Source organism: Littorina saxatilis, linkage group LG17, assembly GCF_037325665.1.
Source record: "Littorina saxatilis isolate snail1 linkage group LG17, US_GU_Lsax_2.0, whole genome shotgun sequence".
Classification (NCBI taxonomy): Eukaryota; Metazoa; Mollusca; class Gastropoda; order Littorinimorpha; family Littorinidae; genus Littorina; species Littorina saxatilis.
In genome coordinates, this window is record NC_090261.1 from 49,573,396 (window position 1) to 49,598,214 (window position 24,819).

Here is a 24,819-nt window from a genome sequence, read left to right on the forward strand (position 1 = left end):
GGGCGGGGTCGGAAGCCACACACACTCGCCCCCGTCCCCAGACTGAGCAGAGTGCAGTGGAACTTCCTTACGTGTACCAGGGCTCTTACTCCCCACTGAAAGGCCGCCAAAGCGGGTTGAGTCAGCCGAGAGATAAGAACTTTCGCCCGGCCGCCATGCGCCTGAGGCTACTCGCTCCTGACCACGTGCCGAGTTTTGGCCGGAGAACCCGGTTACTAACTCAGCAGACATACCTTGTGAACGAGAAGGAACGCCGGAATGCGAACCCAAAAGCGGACAAAGCACAATCTCATCATCCTGAGAGGCATGCACCTCCGCTCTCGTGACTGTAGTGGCAGGAGACGCACGAACGCTGGCAAGCGAAGAGACGCCGGCCACACCCGAGGGAAGAGAGCGAAGCTCCGCTCTCGTCGAAGTAATCTCGGCCGCTAAAGTAGACACCTGTGAACTAAGAGATAACAACAAAGCAGCAACATCAGCAGATGCCAACCCCGGCACCTCAGGGGGAGAATCCCCCTTAGCAGGTTTATTCACGTGCGCGGTCTTGTCAACCGGCTTCGCCGACAAAATGGCCGCTGTCTTGTCTACCGGCTTAGCGGGCAAATCAACAAACACATCAAAAGATTTTTTTGCAAGAGTATCTTCACCAGAAACGGATTGTTTAGTCTTCCTAGAAGATTCTTTAGAAGAAGTGGGCGCAGCAGCTACCTTTTTAGGCGTACACCTCTTCTTAGCATTGTCGGCCATGACACAACAAAGACTCACGAAAAAAATTTGCAGAAAAGAAAAAATTTTCTCAAGTCCAAAATGCGGCCAACAACGCTGCCAAAATCAAGAAAAAACAAGAACGATCTCACCTCAACAGTAGTAGAGAAGTCCAGATGCAAGAAGATACCAAGAGGAACAACAAAGTCAAAAGACTAAGTCAAAAACGGCTGAAACAGCCGGAGCGTACATCAAATGCGACCAGTCTCACTGGCGCTGAGCTTTGGATTGAATTGCAAATGGCGGTGTATGCGCGCGCATACGGAAGGCAGTCTCGTTTCCGGGCTGGCTTAGACACCCTTACGGGTCTCATGTCACTCTTTTTTTAGAGGCGCCTTCCTTGTTACCAAGGGGACGCGTACAGCGTTACCAGCACTGAACTAGAGTTAATTGCTATATGTGAGTTGGGTAAGATATGTAATTTAATTGTTTCTTGTTCACAAAAGCACTAATCAAAAAATTGCTCCAGGGGCTTGCAACGTAGTACAATACCTTACTGGGAGAATGCAAGTTTCCAGTACAAAGGACTTAACATTTCTTACATACTGCTTGACTAAAATCTTTACAAACATTGACTATATTCTATACAAGAAACACTTAACAAGGGTAAAAGGAGAAACAGAATGGGTTAGTCGCCTCTTACGACATGCTGGGGAGCATCGGGTAAATTCTTCCCCCCAACCCGCGGGGGATAAATTCACACATGCATTTTTGGAATTACATATTTACTGGATTGTAACAGAAGAATAAACCCACATCTATATACAGCACGGTAGTTTATGCAAAGTTTGCTAAGTTATGTACATTTTAGCTCTCCCTCTATAAATTTGATTCTTTCAAATATGGAGTAGAACCTTCCACTGTAGTTCTGAGCTTCTATACTAGTTCCTGCACCTGTTGTGTGCTCTAAAATAAAGAAAATCACAAGTTTTTGTGTGTGGTAAAAATCCCAACATTTATGATGAGGAATCTTCAGCAAATGAAACTACAAAGTCAAACAAAAACCTATAAAAAGTGCATCTTTCCAACATTGTTGATGTTGGAGCAGTCATATCTGAACTGTACAACAAGCATGCACAATAAACTATATCACCGGTACTGTGGTAAATTTTTCCCCTTCAGTGATACTTTAGATTAAGCCATGGGTGGGACTGAAAAATGTCATGAATCCTGAAGAATTTAAAGGGGGGGGGGGGGGGGGGTCTTGGGGGCCCCCAGATGCTGAAGGATTTGTATAATTAACAACCAAAAAACCGTCACCACAGACATTACGAATCCGGATTTTCGGCACATACCGGAAGAATCCCACCCATGATTAAGCAAATATGAATGGTAAAAATAACACAACATTCTTTAGCGATAGCAATTAGGCAAAAAAAAAAAAATTGTCTGTTTCTGGTCACCCGACCGACCCTAAATTTCGGCCCCAACCCTAAACTTTTTTTTTCCAAACTCAAATTTTTTTTTTTTTTTTTTTTTTGGTGGTAAAGGACAGGGTGAGAAAATGAACAACAAAAACGTGTGAAAACGAAAGTCCGCTGACGATTTGTAAATGTGTTGAGTGTCTTGTCTCTATGTATAGTGAATCCAGTCTCTTTGCGCAATTTTTAAAGTTAGTTTTATTGGTCTACATTTGGGGTAAAAAAAAAAATAAATAAAAAAAAATAAAAAATCCCTACCTACCGACCCTATTTTTTTTAGCCATGTTACCAGAAACAGACAAATTTTTTTTTTTGGCCTTAGAACACTATGCTAAATTTGACTTGTATGCATCATCTATCACATGTAAGTGATGAAAGAGCTAACACAACCAATCAAACAAAAAGCCAGAGCTATGACAATGGAGAAAAACGGATGAGTCATGTGTGACAGGGGAGGCTACCGCTCCTTTCACAGCAGACTCTGCACCCGAGTTGTTGGCCTTTAAGTCAACACCGGTGGGTTGTGTAATTCTGTTATTGATGGGGTTTGGTGGTTTCCGATTGTATGTTCATGGAAACCTTCGGGTTTGCATAACAGTTTTTATAGGGCTAAGAAATTAGCCCTAACATTTTCAATCCTGTTTGATTGCACTTCGCCTCCCGAGGTGATCGTAGTGTTTCGGCACTCGGTTACACATGGAACAGAAAAATTCCATCCAGCACTTTGCAACATGAAGAGAGTGCGCACATGCACTCAAGTATGCCTTTTCTACAACTGTCTTTGAGTACTACAATGGTACCCGCGATGGGACTCGCGCTATAGAAAAGTTATTTATTATTATTATTTTATTATTATAAGGACACCTTGGGGGCCAGCCCAGTGTCCCTACACTGCAGGTGGCCTGTCATGACAGGTATATTTTGGTAAAGATAAAAGACAAATGGACAACGGAAACTGTCCTTTCTTGCAAGATATTTTCACATCGGCATGACGGCGGTCAATTTAACGAACCTCCCTCTCTCCACTAAAATCGCCAGCAGCATGTTGCCGCCGGTATTCTATTGATGTTTGGATGACTGTAGTACGCATGTGGTCTTATGCAATGGGGCGCCTCACTGACCGCGCATCTCTCAGATAGAAAGAAAGTGTAAAGTGGTTGTGATTTCCTTCGATAAGTGTGTATGTGCGCATGCATACAGTGCAAGAAGCAAGTAAAGGGAACAAACTTGATAGCTAACGGCTTTTTAACTTGATGACGTGAATAGCAGTTTAAATCAGAATTTTTAGCCATTCTAGCTATCAAGCTAATAGATGTTAACACCACTTCAATTTTCACATTGCTTTTGAATACCATTCCTGGCGTATTATTGCCGTATAGTGTGCGGAGGTTACAGCATGGGAATTTAGAATGACTGACAATGTCAGCTGGAGTTACACATCCAGAAGAGATGTTAAACTCAATGCTTCTAATTGTACACATTTGTACAGATCATGATAAATGTACATGAGTATATACAAAAGTATTTACATAAGAAGTTTGATTTTTATCTCTCAGTCATGTAATAAGGCTATTAAGGTTTTTGTTTGTTTGCTTAACGCCCAGCCGACCATGAAGGGCCCTATCAGGGCGGTGCTGCTTTGACATATAACGTGCGCCACACACAAGACAGAAGTCGCAGCACAGGCTTCATGTCTCATCCAGTCACATTATTCTGACACCGGACCAAACAGTCCTAGCACTAACCCCATAATCCAGACGCCAGGCGGAGCAGCCACTAGATTGCCAATTTTTAAGTCTTGGGTATGACCCAGCCGGGGTTCGAACCCACGACCTCCCGATCACGGGGCGGACGCCTTACCACTAGGCCAACCGTGCCTGTGGCTATTAAGTTATTATGGTATAAAAATATAACAAATTCATCATAGCAAACAAAAATACTTTTTTATGCTCATTTTTATACACCACATGGGTAATAATTCCAAGACCTTAAAATGTACGACAGACAGAACAAGCAAGAGGAAAAGACAAAGACGAGGCATTCCAAAACATTGGATATCATTTAAGTAATTGAGCTGTCTAAAATTATGCACCCTGCTGTCATCATATACTGCAATTGCAAATAACGAATACTTCTGCTAAAAACGTGTCACACAGTGTGTCTGATCATGATACATATCTGGCTGCTGCTTCATAAAAGTGAACAAGTCTAAAAAAAAAATACTAAAAAAAAAGAAGAGTAAATTTGGTAGTTTTTTGTTACTTTATGATCAGACGTTAAAGCTGTCATGTAAACGGGTGGCCATAGTAGTTTCAGTGGTCATCAGTGCAGACAATGCTGTGAAGTATACCCTGTATATCGCATCCAACTACTTTGAAAATGTACAAATATACATGGCTATCAATCATCTATGTCAACTTTTCATTCTTTGCAGAGCTAGTAATATAATTTTATTCAAACTGTTAAAGAAACATAATCAAAATAATATCTACATAAAACGATTGAAACCTTTCAGACAAAGCTGTTCTCTGTTGTCCAGGTTTATATTTACAAATAAACTGCATTCATAAACAAAATCAAGCAGCTTCTTCACTGCCTTTTTCTTTCGGGGTAAATGAATTCAGCTTCAAATACAGTGTAAAGTGCGTTACAACAGTAAACTGTAAGAATCACCATTGAAAGTCATATTGTAGTTTTCTTTTCATAATATGCACATCATTATATTCATCACACCAACAGCTCTTGAAACATTACACACAACCATGTCCAGTCTCCTCTATAACCTTGTCGAGAAATGTCTTGTCAAATGACTATCAAAAGCTGGAAGCTATACACATGCTGTCACTGTAAACAGTCTTTAAAACTATCATAAGGGTAAAAACCAATACTGTATTCACTCAGTACTGCTCATGGAAATGGCACGACTCCAGGCGAAAAGCGTCTCTTTCTCTAGCATTCTGTGGGGACTGTCGACGGGGAGAGTGCCTGGTGTGTGGGGAACGCGGTGACTGCAGACGTTTCACCGGCTTACCTGGTGATCGGTCACTGCTGCTACCTTTGGGGCCGAACCTGCCTACTTGGTGCGGCGTCAGACCTTTGGCTGTTCTGAGCTGAAGCTTTTCCGCCGATTCAGAGATTGTGACTTTGGTGTTAGTGGATTCATGCAGAGGAGAACGACCGACATCTTGCTGGCTGTGTCGCTTCTTGGCGCGAGGGGTCACAGCATCTTCAATGGTATCCATCAAAGAGGAGCTGAGGTCGATGTTTGACGAGTTGAGCAACGACCGCCCCGTCTCTCTCTGCTTTGGGGCTTCACCTGCCGACGAACGCACTTCCTTCCCGCTGCCTGTTGAATTCTGTGACTGGAGGCTGGAACAGTTTGGAGCCTGGTCTTCTGGCATACCTCCTTCTTCGCTCGGAGAATTGACCCTGATCTGAGGAAAGATGCGCCCTCCTTCCTTCCTGTGAGCGTTCAGTGCCAGCTCTCTATAATATTCCGCTGTTGGGTTGTTCGGGCCTTTAGCAAAGATGGTGGGAATTCTGATGGGGGACTGTCCTCGTTTCCTAGTTGTGGACTGCGGGAAGTGCAGGGAGGAGTTGTTGCACGACTGGTCCAGCACTGAATGCTCCAGGCTGGAGTTGATGTTTCGCACGTTCTCCTTTACGCGACCAGCGTTGCTCTCTCGGATGTCGAGGACGCTGTCGTGCTTCTGCATGCGCATCTCTGCTCGCTTCAGGTTCAAGGAACTGGGGACATCCTGTGACGTAGTCTCGGATGTTTCAGTGGAGACTTCTGGGTTCCCCAGCCTGGTTTTTGAACCCACTGGATCCCTTCTCACCCACACCTCTTCTTCGTCTTCCATACCTTCCTCTCTTCTTTCTGCAGAAGCTGAGATTGCTTTTGCTGTTGATACTGTATTTTTCACTGCCTCTACTGCCTGATCTGCTGCTGATTCCTCTTTAACAGGGCTAACTCGTTCTGTGTGCTGACTTATTGGCCTTTCCTTTCTGGATGCTCCAGATCTCTCCAGTCTCAAGGAGCGACCGAGACGATCATCACGGTTAAAACTTTGATTGCTTCTGTCAGGCTTCTCTGGAGACTTGAAGGGCAAGGCTACATCCTTGACATTGGGTGGGGCGCTGCTGTCAAGAAATCCTGCCCTTGTGAGAAGACGATGGGTCTCTGCAGAGATTTGCAGGTTTGGAACAATGTTCTTGTGGCGACCTGCCCCTGCCACGTACATGCTGTGAGAGCGTGCTGCAGGTTTCTCTTTTGGCCTGCATTTGAGGTCCTCCGCCGACAGACTCTTGATGGAGTGGTTGGAACCATGCAGGTGAAGGTCGCTAATAGTTCCATCCTCAGAATGCAGGCTGTAGGTGTCAGGCTCGGCAGACTTGACAAAGGTGGTGTTCATGACCCGACCCCCTGCAGACTTGCCCTCCACGCAGTCCAGCAAGGACCCTTTCCCGCTGTCGATGGAAACGCTGCGATCCAGGTCTCTGTTGGGGTGGGAAGACCAGGCGGCTGAAGTCTCAGACCCTGTGCTGATCAGGCTGTCCACACTGGTGGAGGGCTGCAAGGCTTTAGCCTGGGCGTTCACTGACACACTGGATCCATAGTGAGCCATATGATGTGACCCCCCACCACCATTCTTCCCCAGGCTCTGGAGCTGGGCGGCAGGGTTATGGATGACGGTTCCCCCCGAGATAGTGGAGAACCCTGCCTCCGACTCTTCGTCAGACCCCGGAGCATTGCTCTCCATCTCCTCATGATCAATGTCTACCTCCATCATGGACTGATCTCCGAAGCCAGAGGGTGGTGGAAGCACGACTTGCAGCAGACTGCTCTCCATGATGTCCGGGGCTATGGATGTATTAGCCAAAATGCTGGAAGCTCTCAGCTGCCCTGCTCCAACTTGAACTGTGTGCCGTCTCTCTGGTGCCAGCCTGGATCGCATCACGTCTTCCCTGTAGCTGTCAGGTTTTTCCGGAAGCGGGGCGACAATGATGGGTATGGGGTGACTGATGTCAGACTTGTCAAAGCTGCGCCTCATGTTCTTCACGTTCTCATGTTTTCCATCCATCAAGCCGTTGCACAGTTTGTTCGGCTGGCCGCGACGTATCTGTCCGTCTGTGGAAGCTGATCGACGCACAGGCTTCTGACTCCGTCTGTAAGACTCCGCCCTTTTCAACGGTCGTCCTCTTGTAGGAGAGCTGGGACTTGTGTGAGTAGTGTTTGCATCGCTGTCCAGACTGAGAGTCATGTCTGCATCAATAAAACCTTGGTTGAGCGTGATGTCGCCATGGTGGTTGTGGGCAGAGGTGTCGTGCAGTGAGGGAGAGGACACTGTGCGGGTAATGCCGTGTGATGATGACGACGGTGATCTGTCCGTGCTGGAGAGCTCCATGGCAGAGTTGCTGTAAGGAACACCCGTAGGGCTGTCCAGCTTGTCTCGTAATACATCTCCGGTGCTGTCGCGGTCATCCTGAGACACAAAACAAAACTAACAAATTAGTAACATGAGAAACCAAGAAGAAAAAGAATGAGATAATGGTTTGAATACTGATTTGATTGCCAAACTTGTTCCTATTTCTAATAACATGACAATATCCTAGCAAATATTTGGTCTTCACCTTTTTCTGGAAAAAAAAGTCATTTACAAGAGACTAAAATTCAAGATTTTTTGTACAGCTATACAGCAGTCCCTGCAATGTACGGCCCCCGGCGTGAGCGGACACCTGACATGTACGGACACATTTGCTCGGCACGGAGTGTTTTCCTTCTATATTTGCCCCCCCTTAAACGGACACCTGCAAAACGTGGACACGGACACTCATTTTCGGTCCCAACAGCAGGTCATACCTCCAATGTACGGACAGACCATCGTCAAATTTTCACCACAACAAAATCGATAACAGAGCAGTCCGGCTCTTGGTGCAAAGATCACAGCCGCAATGGCGTGACGACAGTCACTGGTAACTTGAGTGCACCTGTACCCATCAGGAGGGGGGGTAGTTTTGGTCAGGAGTGGAGTACATGCGAAGATGCCAACATGAAACTGCACTGTGCTCTTTATTCTTGTCTGTTGGACGTAAACAACAGAAACCACAGTCGATGAAGGTCCTGAGCGAAAGAGAGTGAAAAACCGGCCACAGTTCTCAGCATCGTGTGTCTGTGTGTAACCTCTTTCATTGACAATGACAAGACACTCTTGTTTCCCCTCAGCCTTGACCAGTGAGTTGGTTGCCTAATCTGTGAACACTTCAGTTGTCTTGCTGTGTCAAAAGTTACGACACAGTCAACTGGTTTTGCTCTGAGTGAACAGTTGGAGCTGACCTCTCTGGCCACAGCCCAACAGTACATGGCTGGAGGGAGTGAGAGAGAGAGGGAGGGGGGGGGGGGGTGGAGGGGTAGCTGGCTAAACTCTGTGGGGTGTCCGGTGTCACTGCATGTCAGCAGGAAGAGCATTGGAGAGAAATAGAGAGGTGTACTCTTCCACACAATTTCCAAGCATCAGTTGTCACGGCTTGGGGTAGGCATTAGTGAGGGAGAGTGGGAGCTGTGTTATGTACAGTGTATTTCCGACTGAAGAGTGAAAAGTCACTGCCATGCCACATGATCGGCATGCAGTCAATAAAGCCAGACAAGATGAAAATAAATTACATGATTATGACATGCAGCTCTATCTGCTGTTATTTATTCAAACTGGGTTTCAAGCTTATTCTTGCAAAGCATCTGCACACGCCCCTCTGTGCTGTGTTTGTGTGGCTGCTTTCGTATGTCAGTGCATGGTGAGTGTGTTCACTGCCTTGAGGATTTATTTTATCTCTTCTTTTCAACACTTTTCATACAAATCATTTTTACAGAACGTTTAAAGAAGTATTAGGAGTTTATTGTTTAGTAGCCACAAGAAGTGATTAGCATAGACTCAATCCTGTTGTTTGTGTGTCTCTGTGTGAGTGTATGGAGGGGGTGGTGTGGTCACCCCTCCCGTGACCGGACACCTGCAATGTACGGACAGTTTTGCTATGGCCCAAGGGTGTCCGTTCATGAGAGGGACTGCTGTACTGTTTTAAAGTATGTGTACAGTATACATTATGTGCAAAATTAATGTTTTCTGAACATGTTTGATAAACTGAGTGTTTATGAAAATGTTTACTAATAGTAATACACACAAAATGCAACCAACAGTGCAAAAATAGTTATATTCATAACATTTTGTCACAATAAAGACTGTGACCACTGACAACACCACTGACCTTCTCTCTGCTGGAACTCAGTCGCTTGAAGAGATGCTTGGTCTTGCTGGACTTGCGTAGGGGATTGCTGCATGACATGTTGCCGCTTCCTCCTCCTCCAACCTTGCCCCTGGAGACATTCGGCAACAAAAAACTGATTGCAAGGCATTAACATTGCATGCCTAAAAGAGCATACAAGCAGCAAGAAAAAATGTCAAAGAAGTGTACTGTCCACACACTATTAAGTTGGAAAAATGAATAAACCTTTCTTGCAAATCAAATGCTGAACACCATAATTATGGTATTATGTAGGAAGAACATAGTTATGGTATTATGTAGGAAGAACTTTTGAACAGAATGAATAACAACTAAGCATTTAAATTACTAATGACTACAGTTTCATTGTTTCCATGGTTTCTTATTTCTTTTCTGGCAAATGTTTGAAATCAAGAAGCTAACTGAACAAATCTTACACTCACAACAAATACGTTCATTTGATTTACACTTTTCGTCATGCACAGATTCTACTGAACTATCAACATGCCAAATCAAACAAAAGCCATGCTAAAGAACAAAACTGAAATAGACACTGGTGAATACAACCAAAATAACTTATTCTCCAACAGTCAGAAACAGATTTATAAGGGAACGAAGTATTTGATATCATAATTGCTACATTTATCCAGTTACTTCTCTTCTCAGTGCAGTTTGAATATCATTTCAATAAAGGTAAAGAACCCCAGAAATCTGTATTAGGAATTCAACCCTTTTAAAAAGACTGTAGACATACAGTATTGCTGCTGAAAAGTACCTTTTAGCTTTTGTATTGCTTGAGGGACTAAAGAGGTTGAGCTTTTTGCGCATGCTCTTGTCTGCTTTGGGGGTAACAGTGGAGGCCAGGAATCTCTCGGCGTTGGGAAAGTTGGGGGTTCCTGCAGCCAGAGCTTTCATATCTGTGGAAAGACCAGCAGCAATGCAACAACACTTGACAACAATGAAGATTTTGACTTTGGCAGAAGATTGCTAACTTCCATGAAGCAAGAACTGTCATGGAGAGCTAGGATGTAACAGGCATGATTTTGACCTGAAAGAAGCTTTTTTGAATACTATTTTTTGGCCCTCTCCTGGGCAAATTAAAATACAAATCAAAGTTTATACTTTCTCAGATGTTTAAAAAATTGCGGAGATATACCATACATGTAAGCAAGAAATATAGTGGTGGAGATGAATATGTACTTATTTCTTTTTTCCCCTAGCTTTTGTGCACGAAGCCTTGTCGTGGAGGGACACACAAATTAATAATCCTGAAGAAAAGCAGCAACATGCATGCAAGCAAACTTATCTAAACACAAAAATGAACTTTGAAGCACAAACAAAAATTTCAGCAAACAATAACAAGTCGCGTAAGGCGAAAATACAACATTTAGTCAAGCTGTCGAACTCACAGAATGAAACTGAACGCAATGCAATTTTTCAGCAAGACCGTATACTCGTAGCATCGTCAGTCCACCGCTCGTGGCAAAGGCAGTGAAATTGACAAGAAGAGCGGGGTAGTAGTTGCGCTGAGAAGGATAGCACGCTTTTCTGTACCTCTCTTCGTTTTAACTTTCTGAGCGTGTTTTTAATCCAAACATATATCTATATGTTTTTGGAATCAGGAACCGACAAGGAATAAGATGAAAGTGTTTTTAACCACTTGACTGCCTTAGGACGGGTATACCCGTCATGCGCTTGTGCAGCTGCAGCGCCTTAGGTTTACCCGTCTTCTCCGTTCCGGGATTTTCCAGAAATGCTATGTCACTGCTGACACAAAAATAGCAGCCAATGGCTTGGTAGGATACCTCATTCTCATGAATAAACATAAATGGTGACGCGGTTTTGCGTCTGAAGGCTATTTTCGGCCTTGGCGACAGGGTAGGGGAGAGAAATCTCGACTCGTCAAAATGGCTAACGGTGACAGTCGACCGGGCCCTAGTAGGGAAAAACAAGCCGGACTGACGCTACAGGCGGTGCAAATGATTATGGATACTGACAGGGGAAGGGGGAGATCTTCTTTCGGACGATTCGTTGGAAACAGGTAGATGATAGTGATTATAATCCTTTCTTGGAGCGAGCAAAACAGCCACCTGTGTTTGATCCACAGGCACCGGAAGATGCGCCGGATTGATTTTTCAAAAGTTCATATTTAAACATCATTATAAGCCAAACTAATTATTATTTCCATGATTAGACACTAAAAACAGATTCTTGGTTCCATTTCCCTTAAAAATAACATAGGTTTTACTTACCTACCTACTGCCAGTTTGGAGCTAGAATTTTTGTGAATTATTACACCCCGAACTCCAATATTCCCTGGCAGTCAGGAATGCACATACGCAAGTTTTGATTGGCAGCGATAGGATTAAATTGATTTCAAAAATTTAATATTGATCATAATTTTTATATTTTTAATTTTCAGAGCTTGTTTGTAATCCAAATATAACATATTTATATGTTTTTGGAATCAGGAAATGATGAAGAATGAACGTAAATTTGGATCGTTTTATAATTTTTTTTTAAATTTTTTTTTAAACAATTTTCAGATTTTTAATGACCAAAGTCATTAACTAATTTTTAAGCCACCAAGCTGAAATGCAATACCGAAGTCCGGCCTTCGTCGAAGACTGCTTGGTCAAAATTTCAATCAATTTGATAGAAAAATGAGGGTGTGACAGTGCCCCCTCAACTTTTACAAAAAGCCGGATATGACGTCATCAAAGGTATTTATCGAAAAAAAGAAAAAAAGAAAAAAACGTCCGGGGATATCATTCCCAGGAACTCTCATGTAAAATTTCATAAAGATTGGTCCAGTAGTTTGGTCTGAATCGCACTATACACACACATGCACAGACACACAGACACCACGACCCTCGTCTCGATTCCCCCTCTATGTTAAAACATTTAGTCAAAACTCGACTAAATGTAAAAATGAACAAGGAGATAAAACAGAGCATGAAAGAAACAAACACAGAAACCGATTAGACTGCTGAGAAAAAAAATATATCATAAGAAAACACTACAAGCAAAACCAAAACCAAAGCAAATTAACCACTTCACAAATCAAACCAAAATAACTGAAATTTGCAAAAGCTACGCAAACAACAACTCAAAAAGCTGAAGCAGTCTCTAACATTTTGAGAACTTGTGAACTAGTGTAGTGCCATTTGAGGCTGTGCAAAGAGATGCCTGCAAGGGAAGAAACACAAGATTTTGAAGAAAAGCGTGCTCTGTGTAAAAACACTGTAATTATAACCCTTGTTTATTTACAAAAGCTTCCTTTTTCGTGTAAGCAATCATAATTGAACCATCACACATTCGTGCAGAATTGTACAAGGGATTACAGCATCCCTCCACTTGGACTCAAACCAACAGTCTGGCTGCTTCCTTTGCACAGAGGACAATTTTTGCTGAAAAGATTTTGCAGATTCACAAATGTGTCAGTGTCAGTTATAAAATTAATTCAGCTGAAAATTCACACTGCACAGAATGTAGCCAGGCTGTTGTCCAGGAAACAGAATGGCTTTATCCCATGTAAAAGCTTAAAATGATTTACAAGATGTACCTGTAAAGACACAACTTACAAGCCATTATCAGGTCAGGTGTCCTACTCTTTCACTACCACCTTCAAAACAGTTCATTTACAAGTAAAACTCTTCTACCCTCTTTCCAAAAGTGTTTGTCTAAGAGCAATGGGTTGGATTTTTTTTCAAAGAGTAGGAAAGTACAAAACAGAGAATACGATCAAACGCTGAATAGGTCTCACATAACCACCTAGGCTCAAGAGACAATAAACAATTTTTTTGTTTTTAAACATTTTGAAAGAGCTCCTATACAGCAAATTCATATGTACAGGGGAAAAACATTAAACAGGACAACCATTTACTGTACAACTAGGCTATTTGTTATTAATACCACACTACGCCCATCCCCCCACCTTCATATTGCACATGTCATTGTCAAAAACATATACGCGCCCACATTCCATAGACACCCATCCACTACACCCCTATCCCCCCTACAAAATGACAGAATGTGAGAAGCCATAAAATGCCTACCATACGGCTGGCGTTTCTTTGTGGACGCTGGAGTGAAAGGGGTGGCGCCCAGTGCTGACTTGTATGGCAACTGATCCAGGATAGCTCTCCTGAAAACAAACACAAAAATAATTTGTCCGTTATCCTCCACTCCTGAAATTAAGCATTTTTGAGAGCTTGAACGTTTTATATGTGACCTATGCACAGCTTGCAACTCACAATACTTTACCAATCACATATATATGCAAACAAGAGGGCAGAAGACAATAATACAATTAGTCTTCAGCTTTCAAATGTCTCCCCAGTAACATCAAAAGATGCCCATGATCAATAGTGCACACTTTTTGTAAAAGGAAGACCATAGAAATGAAAAACAAGACAGTCTCAAATCAAACTCTTGTAGTAGAACCAAATTGCTCACACACACACACACACACACACACACACACACACACACACACACACACACACACACACACACACACACACACACACACACAAAGCCTCACCTTTTTGTAGCAGAAAACGGCACAGCTTCACCAGAGATCCTGCGCTTCCGGACCACAGGGGTTGCGGCTGGCTGTAGCATGATGTGATCCTCTTGGTTGGTGGTAACTGACAGCGATTGTGACTGTGGCTGTGATGCGATCTCACTCTCATTGGGCAGACTGTAGTTGCTACCTGATGTCAGGTTGTTCTTGCCCTCTGAATTGCGTCGCAGTCTGGAGAGACCTCGTCCTATGGAACTCACCAGTCCTGAAAATGAAAATATTCTATGATCTTTGAGCTGAATCAATACTTCAATGCAAAAAGCAGGGGATGATCCAGGACATTTCACCGGAAAACCACACCAAGTCAAAGTACCAATCAAATCATACATTCTAACCTGAAAAGCTCATTTACCAAACATGTTTCTTTCATTTGCTCTAACTTGAAAACAAAATCTTCATTTTTCAGTACTCTGCACCATGCTATTCTGATGGGTGTATACTAAGGCTCTGCACAGCTGCACATGTTGCAAGTATGTTGCCGAGGACTATCCCTAATTTTGGACTGAAGAATTTCATGTTCACACTGAAACTACCACATGAAAATGAAGAAAGACAAAACATTGGGTATGAAAAAACTCATCAGAGAACTGGAAAAAAACATTTTCAAATGAGAAACTGTGGAATTCAAAGACTGCCTGCCCAAACCTTGGAGAGAGCTGCTACGTTTGCGTCGCTTTTTGTCTTTGGAATCTTCTAGCGTGTTATCATCACTAGCACCGTCCAGCTCATCCTCTGTCCCAAAACACTCAGCCAGGAGTGAGGTCCGCTCGGCCAGACTGTTGGACACCAATCCGATGCGTTCAGCATTTCTGATCAATAGCTCCACGATGGCCGTCTGAATCTGCAGCAGCTTCTCCTCTGTGGAGTTCATTTTCTGGCTGCGACTGCAAATAAAACAAGAAGGGCAAAGCCCATACGACTCACATGCTTGAACTTGACCTTTACATGACCTTGACCTTCAGGGTCAAGGTCAAATAACTAATCCTAGCAATGACATCATACACTAAGAACTGCTTTACACATTTTTCCTACCAAAATACATGTGACCTTGACCCAAGGTCATCCAAGGTCATGCAACACAAAGCTGTTAATTCAAGACATAGGAAGTACAATGGTGCTTATTGGCTCTTTCTACCATCAGATATGGTCACTTTTAGTGGTTCACTACCTTAGTTTGGTCACATTTCATAAGGGTCAAAGTGACCTTGACCTTGATCATATGTGACCAAATGTGTCTCTTGAATCTACCAAGTTCCCACCAGCAGTTTGTGTACACTACATGTGATACAGTATATATCACACGCACCTGTTGACATGCATGATGTTCGGGGCCAAGACAACAGCCAGGTTGCCAGCGTCCATCTTGTTGTAAGTCGACTGGTCAGCCAGACGAGACAGCAACCCCATGGTGAAGCGAAGCGTGCTCAGGTGTTCAATGGGAAGCAGCAAGCACAAGAGCAGCAATGCATCCACCTGAATAAGATTAGTGATGACATGATACATCTATGCAACACTAAGAGTAAGACTAAAAGTAAGACTACATACACTCTGACATGGTCAAAACTACAAATAAAAAGAAAAGAGGAAGAGATCAGCACAGCCTGTGATGCACACACACATACTCTCACCAGGCAGAAATACATGTCAAGCAGCAGTACAAAAATCTACTACGATCATCTGTCACATTTTTATAGTGTAAACTGACAATCCCATATCCCAGAAAGAAATCCTTACCCCCAAGTCAACGGTCAGATCCATCGTTGCACTTGCAGACAGCGCACAGAAAGTACATGTGATGTAAAAACCCAAACCTACAAACGTTCCCCCTCAAATGTAGAAAGTGGTGGTAGTGGGAGTGGTATAGCATTAAAATCAACAATAATAACAAGCCAACAAACCCATCCCGAGGGAGGACTGAAACCAACTAACACACCAATATCTACCCTCAAGTCCACATCCACAGATATTTTGTTCTAATTGTAACTTCACGCAGAAACATTGAGAAAGTGGATGTTCTTCTACTGACCCTCTCCTGTAGGGGGAGGTGGTAGCAGCGCACAAAGTAGTCATGGTAGGTGGCGGTGAAGAGAGGATCAGGTAGCTCCCTGAAGAACTGCTTCACCAGGCCTGTCACGTCGTGCACGCTGCTCGACTCCAGCCCCTTGTCCTCCTCAATGTCTCGCTGCTCGATAATAAAATATAGTTTATGATTAAAGATTGCACATGATGAGTTGTAAACGTTATAATGTATGACAGTTTTAGACTGCAGTTTGGACAATATAACACAGCAACTGATCTATCATCTTTGTAAACAAGAAGAGCAAACGCTCGATCGAGTCACTTTCGCAGTTCTGAATATTATATGAGGCATCAGATGGACAGGAAGAAATTGCTATTCACAACACAATACAGATGTAAATAATTTGATGTAAAGAATAATCCTATAAAGTTTGAATCAAATCCGATGAATAGTTTCAGAGATATGATATTTCAATTTTTTTCCTTCAAGACATACCTGTGACCTTGAAAAAGGTCAAAGGTCACCAAAGCAGACGTCAAAGTGTAGAGGTCACTGGGAGTCACGTTCACATAAAATTTGAGCCCGGTCACTTTTATAGTTTCCGAGAAAAGCCCAACGTTAAGTTGTGTGTTGCCGAACAGAAAAGGCTAGTTATCTCCCTTGTTTTTCTGATAACGTTCGTAAAAGGCTACAGATGTAAATACTTTGATGTAAAGAATAATCCTACAAAGTTTCAATCACATCCGATGAACTTTGTCAAAGATATAAAATGTCTAATTTTTCCTTTGACGCTAACCTGTGACCTTGAAAAAGGTCAAAGGTCAACGAAACCATCGTTAAAGTGTAGAGGTCATTGGAGGTCACGACTAAACAAAATATGAGCCCGATCGCTTTGATAGTTTCCGAGAAAAGTCCAACGTTAAGGTGGTGTCTACGGACAGACTAACACTGACCGATTACATAGAGTCACTTTTTCTCAAGTGACTCAACAAAAACAAAACAAAAAACTCGGGTAAAAAATGTTTATCTACTTTTTTATGCTGAATACCATGCGGCATGTGAGTTGTGACACTGACACAAATCCATTTTGAAGAATCATTTCTGATTTATTATCCTTTTGAGACCTTGATTTCTTGGATCCATCTTCACAAAGTCTGTAGAACTGGTAGTACCTCTGTTGTCAGTCTCCCTCTCAGAGTCAGAGGCCTAAACTTCTCATATTTTTGGAGGTCTTCAAAGAAGTATCAAAACTTTAAGTGCTTTCTCCAATACATGGGTATACAAATTCCCTAGGCACTACACAAACATCAACACTGGTGCCCATATGTTTTTACAATTATTGTACGAATAATTAATTACCCGGAGCTCTTTCTGTCTGTTGATGGACCCAGACTTGCGGAAGACGCCTTCAACTTTGGTGTGTTCTTCGATAATCTCTGCAGCATCAGCAAGAAACCTGTGCACCAAAATAATATGTTGTTTCACATTGTTATTGTCATCTTTTAGTATTACAATACACGTTTATACCAACAAGTGCTAGTTATTTCTGACAAACATCTATGCAATTGCAAGCAATTTGTAAAAACTTTTAGTTTTCTCTGGCAAATGACATGACTGTGTCAACAACAAAACCCACAAAATATTGCTTTGATCGATTGTGTACTGCCTACTTGGTTGCTGAGACTGAGTTCGTTGCATGTCAAATGTTTCCACCAGTTACATCACAGTAATGTGAACATGAAATGCATGCGATGTTCTAAAACATTTTTTCAATAAATGTCAAACAAACTACAAAATTCAAATGTATTTGAAAAATACTTAAAAAAAGTACTTTTTGCCAAATGACCTGTTGACATTTTTCGTCTTTCTTCTGGCATTTTCCTATTCCATATATGGAAAAACTACAGAAATAAGTGGCTCAGTTTTACCCTCTATCAACACGTGCCTGAGGATCCACAATAAACTAACCTTGGGACAAATCCGCAATCAGGAACATATCTACTGGGCACAAACTGCAAGTAGTTTCCAAAAACAGTTGCAGAAACAAGGAAAGTATCCTGAAAAGATAAGAACAAAATATGTTCAAAACATACAAAAAGGAGAACCAGAACACTTAAAAATAACTAAAAATTGGATTCTTTGAGTATGACTATGAGCATGAGCGAGACAAAACGTTCAGCTTCATCACATAATATATCACTATCTTTATCAGTGTTACAAGTTCTCAGTTGAATTGGATTAAAACTAAGTTTAACTTTAAGTCCAAATGACCTGCCTTTGTCTGTTCAGTAGGAAAATTGATGGCCAGAAGACCTCCTACAAGTGAAGTCAAGAGAATTGGACACTCGGCGGCCAGTGGTCAGAGCAATGCATCAGATCAAAATAATAGGAGTCACACTCACACAGTCCATCCAAAAATCGTGTACCCTCACTCAGTCACTGACTCCAGGCTCTGAAGGATTATGTTAAGCAGTAAGTCGCATTACACTGTTAGTCCAGAATTAACCCTGTAGAATCGACTTCACAGGGATGGCCAAATCCACCAACCAGTCGCCAGGGGCGAGTAACACTAACAGACCTGTCACCTGGGAACCCTGTTTTGCACTTGGACGAGTATTCTCAAACAAACTTGGTGTATTTTCAGAAATATTGAGCGTACTCCACACAACATTTGAACATTCATGATTCAAACATGCTTCACATGCATCCGTCGCACCGTTAATTCAGTTTACCACGATACATTTGAAACAAATGCTTATTTCAATGGTTACTGACAAAAACTGTAATCATGTGTCAAAATACTGGATCAGCTTAGGGATGCGCTTGTGAAGAAAAGTAGTCTAGGAGTAGGAATTATTCTCGTCGTATTTTTTGTCCACTGACTGTACTGATCGTATTCTAGACAATCATGCGTACAAAATACGACAAAATCAAATGGTTTCCCAGGTCTGGAGTAACATTTCCGCCGGGCTAGTAGTAGTACTTGTAGAAACCGCCTGGCTGGCTAGTGAAAATTCTGTTCAAATGCAAAGCAACTTTTGGTTTTACTATTGAGTTTCATTTTTAAAAGCCAAATAAACACTGCACAGTCATTCAGAAACTATTTTGTCTGCAAAATCGGGCGCCATGTCCTAGTGACATGACAACGAGGCTCCCATCTTGGGTGCGCTTTCGACGTTTCATCCGAACTGTTTCTACTTTCACTGCTGATTCCAAACACGCATTTTCTATGATCAGGTGAACCAGCGTAAAAAGTATCTTGTATCTTGAAAAGACTATGCTGATAAAGGGAGAAAAGCAAATAGCATGAGAATGAGAAAGACTCAAGAGAAAATATCAATCATTCAAAGAACATTGCCAATAGCAGCAGAGGAAAGTGATATGTTGGATAGGATGGTAAATTTGTGAGATTTGGCCATCCCTGCGTCACAACACACATACTGAAACTGTGAAACACTGAAACTAAGGGAAAGTAAAAGAAAAGCGACAGTTTGAGATTCACTCAATTGGACCTTAGCTAGGACGTGAACCTTGCAGTGGACTACATCAGGTTATCGGGGAGTAATCAGAGTGTGCTAGTTGCTACACTCACTGACTCAGCTAGGTCAACAACTACAAAATTGCTAATATTTTTCTATTGATCTGAATTCTGATTGTGTGATTTCCTTTTAATTTCTCTGGGTGGATTACTGGATACAAACTAACTGAGATGTTATGAAGGAGACCCATTCCTGAGTGGAAAAAAACACACAGACAAGCTGGCACCAGGCAGTGCAGAAGCACATGGTCTGTATCACTGCCAGCAAGCACTGGGGACTAATCGAACCGAGATTTCACTTTTCAGCCTTGGCTTGGGCAGTTGCTCTACCGATTGCTGACTGCTGAAAACTGCACAATGTGCCAAAACAAAACAAAGAATAGAATTTAGTTTCTTTATGACTGCAACGAACCAGAACATTGTGTCAAATAAACAACCATCTGTGCAATATTTCTAAGAAAGGTAAGTGGAAAAGCTTTGTCATCACTTTACCTGTTGTGTTGAACTGCGTGACTGGTTCAACTTTTTCGACTTCTTCGATTTTATCTTCGGCGCTTTGATTCCCAGGTCGCGCAAGTCTTGTCTTACTATAGTTTTCAAGTCATTAGGTCTGTCTAAAGAATGCACTAGTCTTATATTCTCCATGGTATCACGTACTCCCTGAAAAAGCAAAATGTTAAACGTGATCACTCCGAAGTCCCCCAGCCATCTTTTGCTTTGAAACCTCCCTCAACCAAATCTGATTGGTCGTCCGCTCGTGAGAAAGTGAGGCAAGGGAAGTAAGTCGTACCGGACACTTCCGGAAAGAAAAACTACGGCAGCGATCGATGAACTCGTCAGCTGCTATGTAACTGCAGCAGGCGCATTGCGTAGAAATGGTGAAGTGATAAAAGCACGGATAACACCACCATCTTGTGCAATGGAAGATTACGCAGCAAATTATCAGGAGGTTTGGCCTTGTGGGCATCTGCTTTTTTGAAGGTAGGTCTGTCTGGCAGATTTGGTTCCGAGCATTTTGACACAATTCTCGTCTGCTCTTTTGGTTGAATAATTGAGCATGTGTCGCATACTACTGTCATTGGCAGTTTTCACTATTCTATTGTTTACTGTTGTGTATCTAGTGTGGTGCAAGAAAGATTCATTAAAGATGTTTTTGCATTGGGACCAAACGTATTTAGATTTTACAGGGCATCATTGAGAATTTGCATGGAAGAAAATTCTTGACCTATGCTTGATCTATTTTGCTGTTCGGAGTGTTCCTTTCCTTTCAGCGATGTACGGAGGCTGTGCATACAATATTCAACATCGTACCATTTTTTTCTGACCCGATTTCCTTGTATCCACTGATACCCTAAAAAGCAACAAGTCTTGAGACAAAGCATTCGCTGTCAAAGCATTGGAGAGAGCTAAATTTGACTGCGGGAGGGAGAGGGGTGGGGACCGTCTCTCTTGACGTCATTTAGATGTAGTTGTCTCGAGATCGATAAAGAGATGGCGGCGTAGCTTCTTGTGTCAAAAGGGATGCAAATGTCGCAAGGAACTTATCTCTGTTCTGTTCTTCCAGAGCCGGATGATTTTTTTCCCTTCTTGTGCACTAATTGCAGTGAGTGCTGTCCAGTCTGGCTTTCACTGTATGTTTTCATCAATCTGCCTACTCCATAATTTACAACCAAGTTCTTTATCTGTTTACTTTTGGAAGGCGTATGGGTGTAAACTTTCTATTGCAGAATCAATCATGTTCTTTAAATGGAGAAAGGTGTTGAGTGTGTGTGTGTGGTGTTGTTGTTGTTGTTGTTGTTGTTGTTGTTGTTGTTTCCCCTGTTAAGTTTGGTTGATAAAAAGACAGTCGGGATGAATGAGCATCTCATGGATGTTACACTGACATTTAACATGCAACACTCTTTCATTTGCCCAGTCGACAGGTACTGAAATAACAATCAACCTATTTTATAAATAATTACATACATTTTGATTTGATTTGACCTGATTCAAAGTGGTTGTGTCTGTATGGCAAAATAATAACAATGCTGTATGTTTTTTCCCCAGAATATTTGTGTATGATGTGTAGTCACTTATGAATGTCAATAAATATGCATTTGAAACCAACCTTAAAAATAAAGCAATATTTGAAGCTTCGTCTGTCTGACCCTCACCTCACCCCATACCGGCCCATGAAGACAGTTTTAACTGACTGCTGCACATTGCATCGACTGAAATCTCATTTCAGCTGTTACTGCACTTTAGGACTGGAAAGGCTGAGAAAATTACACTTTCATGATACAGCCCAGCTATTTATTGACGAAAAAAGGAGTATCATGTTTTTCTATTTCATGTAACATTATTATGATATTGTTACAGTGTGTCAAACTGTAATTATTTTTAACATTTTATACATGTCATCCATGAATAGATTACATGCTCTCAGTTTAAAAGTAATCATTTGGTAATGACAAAATTGAGTTTACATGCTTATCATTGATAATACAGTGTCAGAGCGGTTCAATACATGGATAGAAACTAAACAAAACCATTTAAAAAACAAGTCGCGTAAGGCGAAATTACTACATTTAGTCAAGCTGTGGAACTCACAGAATGAAACTGAACGCACTGCATATTTTCACAATGACCGTAGTCCGCCGCTTGTGCAAAAGGCAGTGAAATTGATGAGCCTGTTTAGCGCGGTAGTGGTTGGGCTGTGCTGCATAGCACGCTTTTCTGTACCTCTCTTCGTTTTAACTTTATGAGCGTGTTTTTAATCCAAACATATCATATCTATATGTTTTTAGAATCAGGAACCGACAAGGAATAAAATGAAATTGTTTTTAACTCGATTTCGGAAATTTTATCTTAATCATAATTTTTATATTTTAAATTTTCAAAGCTTGTTTTTTATCCGAATATAACATATTTATATGTTTTTAGAATCAGAAAATGATGAAGAATAAGATGAACGTAATTTTGGATCCTTATATGAAAAAAATAATTTTAATTACAATTTTCAGATTTTTAATGACCAAAGTCATTAATGAATTTTTAAGCCTCCAAGCTGAAATGCAATACCAAAGTCCGGCCTTCTTCGAAGATTGCTTGGCCAAAATTTCAATCAATTTGATTGAAAAATGAGGGTGTGACAGTGCTGCCTCAACTTTTACAAAAAGCCGGATATGACGTCATCAAAGACATTTATCCAAAAAATGAAAAACAGGTCTGGGGATATCATACCCAGGAACTCTCAAGTAAAATGTCATAAAGATCGGTCCAGTAGTTTACTCTGAATCGCTCTACACAGACACACACACACACACACACACATACACCACGACCCTCGTCTCGATTCCCCCTCTATGTTAAAACATTTAGTCAAAACTTGACGAAATGTAAAAAACAAGAACAAGGAGGTGGTGATAACTAAAAAGTCACGGCGGTGTATAATTCGCACCTGATGAAAAGACAAAAGCGATGTGTGAGAGGGAAGCATCTGTCACACGGCATCGGTGTCAGTTTGTTGAGTGTTCACATTACCGGCGGCTCACATGTTACTTTGTCAGCGCCACATCGGCCTGCCGAGCCAACAGTGATCGGGTTTCACGAGGTCTCACCTGTCGCCTAATGCTCTGTCTAAACACCTCCCATCCCCCTCCTCTCGTCCCTCTCCCCGGGTAAAACAGGCGCGTGCCGTACGCGTGGCTTTCCAAAACACAGGCACTTGATGTTAAACTGGATAGACAGGGGAAATGTGCAGGTTTCACGTGGTCCTACCTGTCGCCTTGCGGCCTATGCTCTGCTTAAATGATGTCTGTATATTGACTTCCAATGCTCCCTCGGCCTCTCGTTCAAGTCCCGATTTAAAAAATAAGAGATTTTGCAGAGATCTTGAAAGGGGCAGTGGGGCTGAACTCAAAGGGCTTAATCCTCACAGGTCACCAACTTATTAGGACTTGAACAGGGGGGGGGGGGGGGGGGAGGCACTTTAGTGTCATGTGCCTGTGTGTGGTACGAAGTCTCCCGCCCCACCCCCTCCTGCCGCGGGCTGGTCTGAATTGTGTACAGTTAATCAGTTTCACTAACACCGAGCGCTATTGATTTGACAGCCCACCACCATCACTACATTGTGCTGTTGCCTTTTTGTTTGTGTTTGTGCGTCGGGATAGTGTGTTTCAGGGTCTTACGTGCGCTTCGCTGGGGAGGAAACTTTATTCGAGAGACGAACTCCGACGAGTCTTTTGGAGAGTGGGTTGGGTGGGTTGAAATGACTTTATCTGTGGATCTTGTACTTATACAATTCGTTTTGAAGGAAATTGAGATTTAACTTAATCAGTGGAATCAGTAGTAAGTTAGGGACATATTTTGTAATTCACTTGGAACAATGCTTTTTGAAAGTTACCAGCTATACTTTAAGACTAATCAGTCGAGCATGCACACAAAACGCAGCTTTAGTTCATTAACGTTGACCTCCACCTCACCCCCCAAAATGACACTGAAAAACAACAGCTGTCAAGAGGAGCCTCAACAGAGAAGAAACTCTGTTCAAATGCTCCTTGCATATGATCCAGCCGTTTAGCATGGTATGGTCATGATCCGCTATTTTCATTATACATGTATTTATGTTTCCCCTGTTAGTGTTAGCTTGCTGTTTTAATATAATGCGATCCGGATTTTGGTTTGCACAGCTGATTTTGTTATTGTTTTATATAGCATGGACATAAAAAGGACCTCGAACCCTATAATTGTAAATAACTAGATAGTGTTCATCCAGATACGCTTTTGAAACCGATTTATTCTGAGTGAAGCGTGTGATTTTGTTTCTTATGAAGGGAGAGCTAATATCCGATCTGTATTCGTTCTAGGACATGAAACAACAGAAGCGGGTTCTTAAAGGGGCATTGAAGCCTACTTGCGTGATGCGTGTTTTTGAAACAAACAAAGGCTTAATTCTCTCAGAAGGGTGTTCACATACTGCAAAAATATGTGTTTCTTTTTCTTTTCTTCCTTGTTGTGTGTCTTCAACTGAGTGGTTAAAGGGCAGCTGTCGGGTTGCCTTGCCACAAAAATGCGTTTAAGAGTTGTCTAAGTTTGTTTGTTTGTTTGTTTGTTTGTTTGTTTGTTTAACGCCCAGCCGACCACGAAGGGCCATATCAGGGCGGTGCTGCTTTGACATATAACCTGCGCCACACACAAGACAGAAGTCGCAGCACAGGCTTCATGTCTCACC

General features: G+C 42.1%; 1 protein-coding gene across 2 annotated transcripts; it reads right to left on the reverse strand.

The window, feature by feature from the left end:
• Nucleotides 1–1,966: 1,966 nt before the first annotated feature.
• LOC138953713 (uncharacterized) lies at nt 1,967–20,317 on the reverse strand. Of its 2 annotated transcripts, none has more exons than XM_070325603.1 (11): nt 20,100–20,317; nt 18,038–18,126; nt 17,429–17,525; nt 16,076–16,231; nt 15,356–15,522; nt 14,695–14,933; nt 14,008–14,254; nt 13,520–13,608; nt 10,237–10,378; nt 9,447–9,555; nt 1,967–7,672 (listed from the first exon to the last, which is right to left on the reverse strand). In XM_070325603.1, the coding sequence occupies exons 1-11, from the start codon at nt 20,250–20,252 to the stop codon at nt 5,084–5,086; spliced, it is 4,077 nt and encodes a 1,358-aa protein (XP_070181704.1). In that variant the 5' UTR covers nt 20,253–20,317; the 3' UTR covers nt 1,967–5,083. The 2 variants fall into 2 exon arrangements, with proteins under 2 accessions (XP_070181704.1, XP_070181705.1); XM_070325604.1 differs by lacking the exon at nt 10,237–10,378 and adding an exon at nt 12,596–12,650.
• Nucleotides 20,318–24,819: the final 4,502 nt, after the last annotated feature.